This window comes from Tursiops truncatus, chromosome 16 (assembly GCF_011762595.2).
Source record: "Tursiops truncatus isolate mTurTru1 chromosome 16, mTurTru1.mat.Y, whole genome shotgun sequence".
NCBI classification, from domain to species: domain Eukaryota; kingdom Metazoa; phylum Chordata; class Mammalia; order Artiodactyla; family Delphinidae; genus Tursiops; species Tursiops truncatus.
In genome coordinates this window covers 80,511,206-80,523,912 of record NC_047049.1, presented here as the reverse complement: position 1 = coordinate 80,523,912, position 12,707 = coordinate 80,511,206, and the positions used below count along the sequence as shown (strand labels likewise).

At 36.3% G+C, this 12,707-nt stretch overlaps 1 protein-coding gene across 11 annotated transcripts in view; it reads left to right on the top strand.

Moving 5' to 3' along the window:
* TSNAX (translin associated factor X) overlaps positions 1-12,707 on the top strand; it is a 59,414-nt gene that overhangs the window by 26,375 nt on the left and 20,332 nt on the right. For 6 of the 11 annotated variants that reach the window (XR_012326678.1, XR_012326677.1, XM_073793666.1 and 3 more), the window contains exon 5: positions 883-1,010. Coding sequence is in view for 8 of the 11 variants with exons in the window: in XM_073793666.1 (XP_073649767.1) it covers positions 883-1,010 (128 nt within the window). In the remaining 3 variants the exon portion in view is untranslated. Of the gene's footprint in view, positions 1-882; positions 1,011-2,299; positions 2,530-4,011; positions 4,177-5,087; positions 11,500-12,707 lie in introns of those variants that run through there. The other 5 variants (XM_019941573.3, XM_019941575.3, XR_002177625.3 and 2 more) reach the window with 4 other exon arrangements.

The following is a 12,707-nucleotide window of genomic DNA, read 5'->3' as shown; positions in this document are numbered from 1 at the left end:
TGAGGACTCTGTAGAATTTACATCTGGTACATCTGGTATTACTCATTAGCTTTTTTTTTTTTTTAAACGTAAACTACTGAAGCAGAAAGGATTGATTTTGAAGTATGAGGAAAACAGTATTCTGAATTTTGACACTTTAGTCTGCATTATTTACTGTGTTTTTTTACCTATTAAAATTTTAGGAAAGAGCCAAATGATCTTTAATTTTGTCTCATTTGATTGAATCATTGTCTATTTTGCTGCTGAAGGGAGCAAAAAATAATCTGTGTAGTTTCTTTTAAAGCCTATCAGAATTTTTGTAATAGCCCTTTCTTAAATTCTTCAAAAAATATTTCTCTGGGGCTTCCCTGGTGGCGCAGTGGTTGAGGGTCCGCCTGCCGATGCAGGGGATGCGGGTTCATGCCCCGGTCCGGGAGGATCCCACATGCCGCAGAGCGGCTGGGCCCGTGAGCCATGGCCGCTGGGCCTGCGCGTCCGGAACCTGTGCTCCGCAGCGGGAGAGGCCACAGCAGTGAGAGGCCCGCGTACCGCAAAAAAAAAAAAAAATTTCTCTGAAAATCTTTGCCATTTCTCTGTCGGAAAGAGTAGATTTTTAAGACAAATGGGCTCATGAAGCACGAAGAAGAAATTGAACACCTTTGTACTTGAGCTGTCTAAAGTTCAGCCACAGAAGTGTTTGCGTGTTCAGTGTAGTCCCCACCATCTATTCCCAGGTGGTCCCTTGTGTTCTTTCTAAGACCTGAATCTAGGGCTGATATTCATAGGAGGCACCCATTAAGCTTTTGTTGAGCTAGGTGATGATTAGTTTGAAGTTCTTTATTATGACTTCCTTATTATTAATTCAGTGGTTGTTCCTTAGTAATTTCTTGGTTGGTTTTTCAGGACTGCAGGAATATGTGGAGGCTGTCTCTTTTCAACACTTCATCAAAACACGATCACTTATCAGTATGGATGAAATTAATAAACAGTTGATTTTTTCAACAGAAGACAATGGGAAAGAAAATAAGACTGTAAGAATTTAAAATCATATTTCACATTTATTACATAATTTATGTAACAGTATAATGATTGTAGGCGGTTTATTGGCTTATGATGCTAAGAATATTGAGATGGGAAGGTTCTTTCTACAGTGTGATTTCATAGATTCCCAACTAGGGAAATGGTCTTTTTAAATATTTTAGTTAGTGGCTCAAACAACCGTGGGTATGTTGGGGGAAAACATTACTCTTTACATAAAGCATTATTGAGTAATTACGTTAAGTCCACCGTTGGTTTTATGGTGTATTTTACTATGTGCCCTTTATAAGCACTGTCTCATTTAATCCTTTTTTTAACCTTATGCGGTAAGAATTATTACCCTCATTTTTCAAAAAAGGCCTTTAGGGAGTTTAAGTAACTTACCAAAACCTAGTTAGCTAGTAAGCATGACAGGTAACTTTGAAACCAGGTGTCTCGCATCCAGAGTCATGAGTGTCCTTGTCCACGCTGCCGGTGTTTCTCACCATGTGCCCCAGGGACCCCTGTGCCAGGTGTCTACCTCAAAGGAGTGTTTTAAAGGATTTGATTTAAAGGTTTTAAATTAGGTAGTATACAGCACATGCCACATAAGTGCTCAGTAGTTAGTTGTCATTATCAATGTCAATATCAAGTTGTTATTACATAGTGAGAGATGTTAATTACTGAGTTCATAATGCTTTTATCTGAAATATTACATAGCTTCTCTAAATTAAGAAAAGAGAAACTTTGGTAGTTCAGCTTTTAAATAAATACTGTTTTTTCCCCTGGGTTTCAAGATACAGTATTCAGGCCATGAGGTAAAATTTTGACTGTTTGGTAACCTCCTGAGATACCAGTACACATAAAGATACAATTAAACAGTTTTTTTCCTTTCTTTATTTTTCATCAGTTTTTCTTTCATTATTATTTTTTTAAAAATCACTCAAAGAGTTAGGATAGGCAGGCAGAAAGTGGAAGAAGCTATGGAAATCATCTTTTCTTGAATGTTAATAAAACATTAATTTTGAAAAGTGAGATATAATTTGGCATGACAGGTATAACTTACTTCAAGGAAACCATGTATTGTCTCAATTTTAAAAATCATGTGAAGTTTATTAAGGAGGAAATTCATCTTGAGAAGTAAAATTCCTTCATACCTTTTATTTATTTAGTAAAGATTGAATTACGGAAAGAAGTAAGGTAAGCCTGTTTGACCCTGCTTCTTTTTTTTTTTTTTTTTTTTTTTTTTTTTGGTGGTATGCGGGCCTTTCACTGTTGTGGCCTCTCCCATTGTGGAGCACAGGCTCCGGATGCACAGGCCCAGCGGCCATGGCTCATGGGCCCAGCCACTCCGCGGCATGTGGGATCTTCCTGGACCGGGGCACGAACCGATGTCCCCTGCATCGGCAGGCGGACCCTCAACCTCTGCTCCACCAGGGAATCTCGACCCTGCTTCTTAAATATATCAGGCAAATTACCATGCCTCCCTTTCAAAGTTCTCTCTAGTTCAGAATGGAAATATAAAGGCAAAAGGTAAAGAGAAACTGAGAGTTAAAACACTATTCTGAGGATTTAGGTAGTAAATTATTGTAAGATTAAGGTGTCATAATATTCATATACATATAGTTCTCAAAATGTGAAGACCACATTCATAAATAATTTTTCCCTTTAGTGCTAAAGTTTGTTCTTGGTGCTGAAAATTCTGGGAATTCAGTAGGGGAAGGTATTTTGCTCTGACATGCCTATTGAGAGTAGTGTCAAAACCATTTAATTTTTTAAAAACTTTTCATTATGAAAAATTTCAAATACACAAAAAGTGGAGAGAATAGTAGCACATGAACATCCATATACCCACTACCTGGATTCAGTAATGAACATTTTGCCATATTTGCTTCATCTAAATGTTTTTTGCTAAACTACTTAAGTTATGGATGTCACGATGTTTTACCCCTAAATACTTCAGGTCCATCTTGAAAAACTGCTTTTTAAGTAATTTTCTTTTCCCTAGTTTCTAATATGTATTATCGGTAAAGCAGAATTTATTTCCTTGACAATTAGTTGAAATTTGTTCGTTTTTTAACACACTTTTTTCTTCAAAATCAACTTCTTAGTTTATAATCAGGGAACTCCTTCTGTCTAATGAGAGAAACAAAGAACATTAATGTTTTCTTAAGCAAAAGTTACTTTTATAAATGACTTTTATGAAAATGCCCGCCACCTCCCCACCTCCTCTACCCTCACCACCCACAGTCTGTCCTTTCCAAAAAGATGCCAGTTCTCTTCACAGTTAATAGAAACAACACATAGCAGGTCAGGATAATTGGGAATTATGTCAGGATAATTGGGAAGCTGACTTTGTATACTTACCCAGTTCTACCATTAACTAGTTATATTACCTACAGTGTTTCTTGGACCTCATTCTTATACTCTACATTGAGAAGGTTGGAACAGATGGTCTCTGAAGAGTCCAGCAGTGCTAGGATTTATGTATTGGGTACAGAGCAACCAGAGTCATCTTAATAAAACCTAAATTTGACTCTGTCATTTCCTTGCTTAATTCTCAACGACTCTGTTACCTATAGGTAAAGTTCTCATTTCTTAATGTGACTTTGTCCCCTCGCTCTATCTTTCTAGACTCATCCTGTACCACTTCTTACTTTAAATTTTACTCCAAAGAAATACCTCACTAGTTCCTCAAATATACAGCTCGATTCTCACCTGCACGCCTTTGCAGTTCCCTCTGCCTAAAATGTCCTCCAATATAATTGCACCCCACCTAGCTAAGTCTCATACAGACTTTTAATAACAATTTAGACATTGCCTCTTTTAGACAGAATCCAATAGAGAGAGAAATTGATGTGGAGAGAGGAGACTGACATAGTGATGGTAATGGTGATACCAGCTAACATTTATTGAGTATTTACTTTGTGTTGGGCATTATGCCAAGAACTTGGTAAATGTTATCTCATCCTTAAAATAAACCTCTGAGGTAGGTACTGTTATCCCATTTTACAGATGAGGAAACTGAGGTTTAGAGAGATGAAATAACTTGCCCAAGGGCATACACCTTATGAAGCAAGGTCCTGGAAGAGGTGGGAGGAGATGGGTCAAGGTCATTTGGAAGAGTTAACCTCAAACAAGAGGAGGGACAACTCATCATCTGAGACTGGAGGATAGAAGGTAAAGATGGATGTGGACATAAATAAGTTTTTTTGTTTTTTTTTTAGGGATAAGGTAATTGAGAGAGCTTGTGCCAGGTGGTCTGGCAGATAACCAGGCCAGTGAAAGTAGGCAAGATTGTTTACTGAGAGTGAAGAGGTTTGGGGTTGAGTAAGGGCTGAGGAGGAGAGTGGTGAAGGTTTGGAGTAGTGTTTGAAGAGACTGGAGACAACCATCTAAGAAATAAGCAAAAGGACTGGTGAGTAATTTGTAGTGGTACAAACGCTATACAGTTGTGTTATTTTTTAGCCCAGTGGTACTCAGCCACTTGAATAAAGCTCTATCAAGAGTAGATTTTTATTACTGATTTAGGGTTGTGTTTTTGCTGGGCAGGTGCAGTAGAAAATAGGAGCCTAAAGGAACTGAGGCGGCTGTAGCGAGAGAGTAATAAATCCTGATGGCTAGTGCCGAGGGGGACAGGAGAGAGGCCAGAAAGGGACTAAGTGATTGAGGAAAACATGACTGGATCCTGAACCTGGAGGGCTTTATGATTTGTCGTTTAAGTAAGTCAGTCATTGTCTTGCAGTAAAGTCAGTAGGCCTGTTTAAGAATGTTTTGATTTTATCTTGTATGTCAAGTGAAATTGGAAATGGTTGATTTTATAATGATACAATATTAGATGTCAAAATTATCTTGAAGTCATAAGTTCAACTCCCTACTGAGGGCATGAATTCGTCTTGTAATGTCTCGAATGGTCATTTAACAAAACGGATCATTTTATTTAGAGAAGATTAGTATGATTGGCCTGCTGTTGATTTTGTTCCTTATATGAGATACATGCATAGTCACTCTTTTACACAGTGTATTTTCTTTGTGTGTGTGTGTTCTTTTTTTTGTTTTTTTTTTTGTTTTGTTTTTTTTTTGTTTTTTACCAGCCCTCTTCTGATGCACAGGATAAGCAATGCGGTACCTGGAGACTGAAAATCACGCCTGTTGATTACCTTCTGGGAGTGGCTGATTTAACTGGAGAGTTGATGCGAATGTGTATTAACAGTGTCGGGAATGGGGACATTGACACCCCCTTTGAAGTGAGCCAGTTTTTACGTCAGGTTTATGATGGGTTTTCATTCATTGGCAATACTGGACCTTATGAGGTTTCTAAGAAGCTGTATACCTTGAAACAAAGTCTGGCCAAAGTGGAGAATGCTTGTTATGCCTTGAAAGTCAGAGGTTCAGAAATTCCAAAACACATGCTGGCAGATGTCTTTTCAGTTAAAACAGAAATGATTGATCAAGAAGAGGGCATTTCTTAGAGTAACATAACTCAGTTTTCTTTCTCTTAAGAACTCCTGAGAGAGACCAATTTGTAAGACTGTTATTTAGGATATCATTTGACTTTATTGTGGCTTTAGAAATGTTTTCAGTTGTACTTGTTTTAAATTGTATACAGGCTGTACATAAAATTACCGAAACAAATCATTTCTTATATCTTACTCGTGAAAATTTGCATACAGATGTTTGCTTCTATGCCTGTTTGACTTTTTGCTGGCTAAACCTCATCATTTATCTTTGTAAATGTGAACATGCTTCAGAGTGCACTTTCTGCCGTACCTGTTTTAATTTAGTGTGTGTGAATTTTGGAGCGGTAATATTTAGTGAAAGACAGTTATAGTTTAAGTTGGTGATTTTTAAAAAATATATATTTAGTTATACATCTGGACTTGAGCTTCCTGTTTAAATTTCTTGATAATATTGTGCCAAGCCTCCAAAATAGGCTTAATTCATAGACCAAGAGTTTAAAATCACATTACCAGTATACTTCATGAGGTATTGTAGTGAGAATTCTGTTATATTCTGGCTAATTTTAGGTCATCTTGAATGCATATGAAACAGCCTTCCAGAAAAGTTGACAGGTACCCAGATGTTAGTTTCTGCATGTAACTCTGTCCTTCATCACAGGAAGTCTGATAGGGAATTGGCGCCGACATTGGAACGTCTCCACTGGCGTTTGAGCTGGATTATGTACTTGCACAGACAACTGAAAAGGTCGTGATTATTTAGCAGTTTTTGTTGTTGTTATTATATTTAATTAGGCATGTTTGGAGGCTTTCCTATTCTAACATCTATCAGAAATTACATCTAAATAATTATAATGAAGTTTTGAAAATTCTGAAATATTAAGTTAATCCAGATCTTTATAGTTGTCCAGTTGTGTTAATGCGTAGTATGAAAAGTTGCCAAAGAAGATTTATCACGTACAATTCAGCAATAAGACAGTTGTCAACACAGTTGGGAATAGCAAGTAGTATCACTAGTAGTAGAAGTAGTCTCACTATTAATATTTAGAATTGGAATTTGCCTACTGAAATTAGTTATTTTAGGAATATTAGGAATTAGTTATATTAGGAATTTGCCTACTGAAAATAGTTATACCATTCACTGTGGTGTGAAACTGACTTGAGCATGGCACTGTTGGCTGACAACTAGACATTTCCATTTGGTTTTGTGAGTTTTGAGAATCTGGATACTGGATTTTATTTTTGGAAAGATTAGCAGCTCTGTTTGCAAGGGCTTATTCTTGGAAAGGATAATTTTCCAAAAACGATCACCTAAAGGAAAATAAAATATATACATGCCTAATAGATTAGGTTTGTTTGTTTGTTTGTTTTGGTGGTAGTTTTTTCCGTTTCCCTACTCGAACGTATACAGCTGAAATATAGTTTTATTACATATTTTCTTTCCTCTGCCACTTGAAGTTAAATTTATAATGTTAAAAGTAAAGTAATAATGGATTGATGAATGTCTTACAGATGTTTAAAACTGAACTCTTTGAATAAAATATTAAAATACAAAAGTTAAGCTTATTTTTTGATCAGTTGAGAAATACTTAATCAAACTGTTATAGACTTTTTAGCCTAAACAGGAAACTTGATATAGACTCGCTTAATGTGGAGATTTATGATTTCTTAAAATGGGTCCAGAAGTAGGGAGAGTTCAGAAAAGACATCTTTTCACATCTCATTGACCTAGACTGGGTAACTTTCCAGTCCCTCAACACCAGTTAGTGGAAAGGAGGATGAGATCACCTTGATAGATCAAAGTGCCCTTTATCTGAGAGAAGAGCAAACACAAGAAACCGAGTTAAGGTGTTGCCATCTTTGGGGAAGGGGAAATGGCCTTTAGGTCCGCAGTCAGCAGTATCTGCTACAGGTGGATTGGTGCCGGGCCTACTGATAACATTTCTACATTGCATGTTATACTAATACAGTGGGTGTTAGACCAGGATGGTAGAGGATCTCTAAATGTATCCTGAATGTTTCAGTTTTAAAGTGGTTGCTCTCATATCATCACCTGTGGTGATGTTTTTCATCTTTATTATAAAAAGAATTTGGTTCTAGGTAACATGGCAAGTTCCTGAGAAATTGTAAAATAAAATTGGGTTATTTCCTTCATAAGTAATTGCTGCATTTATGAAATCATTGTTTTTTCCACCATACACATTGCAGAGCCCTAGGGCTTTTTTTGAAGGTGATCAAAGAAAGGTGTTATTTAAATGAGGGATTGGTGGAATGGATTTAAAAACTTAATACAAACTCTTTGCTGTCTGCAAAAGACTCACTTTAGATTCAGAGACACAAATGGATTAAAAGAATGGGAAAAGGCATTCCATGCAAACAGTAACCAAGAGAGCTAAACAAATAGACATCAAGACCTTTTTTCTTTTGGCTAGAGACAGAGAACAACATGTAATGGTAAAAGGCCCAGTCCATTGAGAATGCATAGCAATTACAAACATATGTATATTGATATATAAAACAGCAGAGCCCCAAAATACATGAAGCAAAATCTGAGGTAACTGAAGGGAGAAATGGACGATTCAGTAGTAATAGTTGGATAATTTAATACCCGACTTCCTATAATGGATGGAAGAACAAGACAGATCAGTAAGGAAATAGAGGACTTGAACAACACTGTCAACCAATTAGACCTGACACCCGTATATAGAACACTCATCCCAACAAGAGAAGATATATTTTTCTCAAGTGTGTGTGGAACATTATCCACAAAATGTCAGGCCACAGAACAAGTCTCAATGCAATTAAAAAGATTGAAATTATACAAAGTATGTCCTCTGACCACAATGGAATGAAGTTAGAAATTAATACTAGAAGTAAATTGGGAAGATAAATGAAGCAACATACCCCTAAATAGTGGGTCAAAGATGAAATCACAGGGAAATTAGAAAATATTTTGAGAAGAATGAAAAAAACACAGTATACAACTTACGGTGTTCAGCAAAAGCAGTGCTCAGAGGGAACTTTATAGCTTTAAATCCCTGCATTTAAAAAGAATGATATCAAATCAATAACCTAAACTTGTCTTAAGAAACTAGAAAAAGAATAGCAAAGCAAACCACAAAGCAAGCAGAAGAAAGGAAATAAAGATTAGAGCAGATATAAATGAAACAGAGAATAGGAAAACAATAGAGAATACCAGACAGTGGAGAATATCAGTTGGTTCTTTGAAAAGATGAACAAGATTAAAGAAACCTTTGGCTGGACTGACGCACAAAACTGACTCAGGAGGACACGGAAAATCTAAATAGAACTATAGCAAAGAGGTAAGGTTACTAATAAAACTCGCAGTGAAGAAAAGCGCAGGACCAAATGGCTTCACTGTTAAGTTCTACCAAACATATAAAATTATCACCAGTCCTCAAGTTCTTTCCAAAAAAGTAGGGAATAATTTCTAACTCATTTTATGAGGCCAGTATCATTGTCATACCAAAGCCAGACAGAACTACAGACCAGTGTCCTTCATGAATATAGATGCAAAAATCCTCAACAATATACTAGGAAACCAAATTCAGTCACAAGTAAAAAATGATTGTACACCATGACCAACACCGTGGAATTGCATCTCAGGAATGCAAGGTTGGTTCAACATGAAAATCAAATGTAATACGCCATATTAATAGCACGAAGAGGAAAAAACCATGGTTTATCTCAGTAGAAACAGAAAAGTCACTTGACAAAATCCAACACCCTTTCATGACATAAACACTCAAACTTACAGTAGAAGCGAAATTTCTCATCCTGGTAAAGGGTATTCGAAAAGCACACAACATTGTACTTAATGGTGAAAGAACGGAAAGCTTTCCCTCTAAGATCAGGAACAAGACGAGGATGTCCAACATTGTACTGGAGGTTCTAGCTAAGGCAATTAAGCAAGAAAAAGAAACAGAGGGCCTCCAGATTGGAAAGAAAGATGTAAAACTGTCTCTGTGTGGAGATAACATGATCTTATATATAGAAAACCTCTATAAAGAACCCTCAAAACCCCCCAAACTATTAGTAATAATTAATGAATTAAGCAAGGTCGCAGGATACAAGATCAATACATAAAAATCAGTTCTGTTTCTCTACACTAGCAATTAAAAATCAAAATCAAGGCAATAATTGCATTTACAATAGCATTACAAAGAATGAAATATACAGAAATAAACTTACCCTAAGAAGTGCAAATTGTACACTGAAAGCTATAAAATGTTGCAGAAGAAAAAGGCATCCTGTGTTCGTGGAATCTATGGGTTTGGACATTCTATGGGTTTGGACAGCTCAATTGATTTTTGACAAAGGTGCCAAGACCGTTCAATGGGGAAAGAATGGTCTTGAACAAATGGTGCTGGGACAGCTGAGTGTCCACATGAAAAGAATGAAGTTAGATCCTTCAAATCATATACAAAAATTAATTTAAAATGGAGCGAATACAAATATGACCTAAAACTATAAAATCCTTAGAAATAGGTGTACATTTTCTTGACCATAGATTAGGCAGTGGTTTCTTAGGTATAACATCAAAAGCACAAGCATCCAAAGAAAAAAATAAATTGAAACTTCCATCAAAATGAAAAACTTTTGTACATCAAAGGACACTATCAAGAAAGTGAAAAGTCAACCCACTGAATGGGAGAAAATATTTGCAGATCATAATCCGATAATATAGTGATATAATGATAATAGATATATGTATCTAAAATATGAAAGGAACTCTTCTTAACAACTTAACAGTAAAGAGACAACCCAGTTTAACAGTAGGCAAAGGATTTGAGTAGACAGTTTTGTAAAAATGACACGCAAATGACCAATAAGCACACGAAAAGATGTTAAACTTCATTAGCCATTAGGGAAATCAAAATCACGAAGTACCACTCTACACCCACTATATATATACATTTTATATCTATATCTTTTATACAATAAAAGAGAAAGAAGGAAAGGAAGGAAGAAGAGGGAAGAAGGGAGAGAAAAAGAAAAACAGAAGGAGAGGGAGACTTGTGCATGAATGTTTCCAACAGCATTATTTATGGTAGCCAAAAAGTGGAAACAACGCAAATGTCCATCAGCTGATGAATGGATAAACAAGGTGTGTTATACCCCTGCAATGAAATATTATTCGGCCATAAAAAATTAAGTGCTGTTACTTGCCTCATGGATGAGCCTAGAAAACTATGCTAAGTGAAAGAAACTAGATACAGAAGGCTGCATATTGTATTATGTATTGATATGAAATATTGGTGGCATTGGGGTGCTTGAGGGGTTTGGAGTGACTAACAATGTGGGGCTTTTGATGAGGTGATGGAAATGTTCTGGAATTAGTGGGACTGTGCAACCTTGTGAATATATTAAAACCCACTGAATTGTGCACTTTAAGATGGTGAACTTCATGTTATGTGAATTGTATCTCTATAATAGTATTTTAATGTTTTTTAAAAAGTGGATTTATTGTTTCCTTGAAAATTTGCTTGAAATTGCCTGATATTTTGCTTATGGGAAGACTTCTTTTTTAATTATTCAGTTTCTTTAATTGTATAGGGCTATATAAGTTTTTCATCATTTCTTAATGGCAAGTTTTGATAAATTACATTTTTCACAGGATTAGTCCATTTTGTCTTCATTTTCAATTTTTTTTTGATACAGTGTTGTTAATATGTTATTATATTTATATCCTGGCTATATATGTATTCATAGTATATATTTGTGTTGTCTCTCTGTATAGATGTTTTTAGTCATTTTTGCCAAATGTGTCTCCATTATGTTAGTATTTTTAAAGAATTAATTCTTGCTTTATTTGGCTTTGGCTTTTTGCTAGTCTGTTTTTTATCTCATTGATTTATACTCTGATTTATTATTTCCTTGTATACTTTTTGGGGGTTTATGTTCTAATATTTTTATAATACATTATATTTTTTACATTTTTGCTTATTTTTAGACTTTTTCCACTGGGTCTTGAACGTTGGTTTTATAATTAATTTCAATAAATGTGGAGTACTTTTATTAGTAAGATATTGTGCTGACTAGTCTACTTTCTATATAATCCTGTACTGATCTACCTTGATCTCTTATTTTTAGGGGACTAAGGGATCCCGCCCCCTCCTTGCAAATCTGGGAATTAGTAGGTACTTGATTAGCTTCTATTTGTTAATTCTGTGGTTTCTATTGGTATCACCTTTCTATCTTTTGACAGTTTCAAAAAAATCTATTCAAAAAATACCATTGAAATCTTGTGCAAGTTCTGCAGTTTATTGTTTTTTAAAAATTTTTTAAAGGTACTTTTATTTACTTATTATTATTATTTTTTTTGCCTGCATTGGGTCTTCCTTGCTGTGCATGGGCTTTCTCTAGTTGCGGTGAGCGGGGGCTACTCTTCGTTGCAGTGCACGGGCTTCTCATTGCGGTAGCTTCTCTTGTTGCACAGCACAGGCTTTAGGTACACGGGCTTCAGTAGTTGTGGTGCATGGGCTCAGTAGTTGTGGCTCGCGGGCTCTAGAGTGCAGGTTCAGTAGTTGTGGCACACGGCTTAGTTGCTTCGCGGCATGTAGGATCTTCCCGGGCTAGGGATTGAATCCGTGTCCCCTGTGTTGGCAGGTGGATTCTTAACCAGGGAAGTCCCCCTGCAGTTTATTTTTGAAGAAATACTTCGAGTCTGTCTTTCTTTGAGTGCACAGTTTGTTGCATCCAGAATTGTGAATGTGGTAACTTGCAGCCTAGAGCAGTAGCATTGCAGCCAAATCAATCATCTGTTTATCTTCCAGATGATCTTGCTAAAGGAGCCCCTGTTGGTTCCTGATTCAGAGTGGCTCTCCAAACAATAGATCAGGTCCTGATTTCCATCAGGGTTGGTGAGGTCTTCAGTATCCCTGTTCAGCACACTCTCATTTGGGGCTCTGTCGATCCCTGGAGGGGTTATGGACAGGACCAGTGTCCTTGGACCCTCTATACTTAGAGCCATCCAGAATTCTAGAAAGTACCTCGTGGTCAACAATTTGTTCATGTTGATGGGGTGTCACATTTGCAACTCATAATTTTTTTTTGAAGTTGAGACTTGAAAGTTTTTAGATGATTTATACATTAAATTACAACCCACAGGTTAACTATAGGACTTTCTTACATTTTGTCTAAAAGTGCATTTATGTAAATTCAGCTGATTCTTAGAGCTCTGAGGTAGGCAGGGAATGGTAATATTCCCTCCCACTGCCCCCTTTATATGTA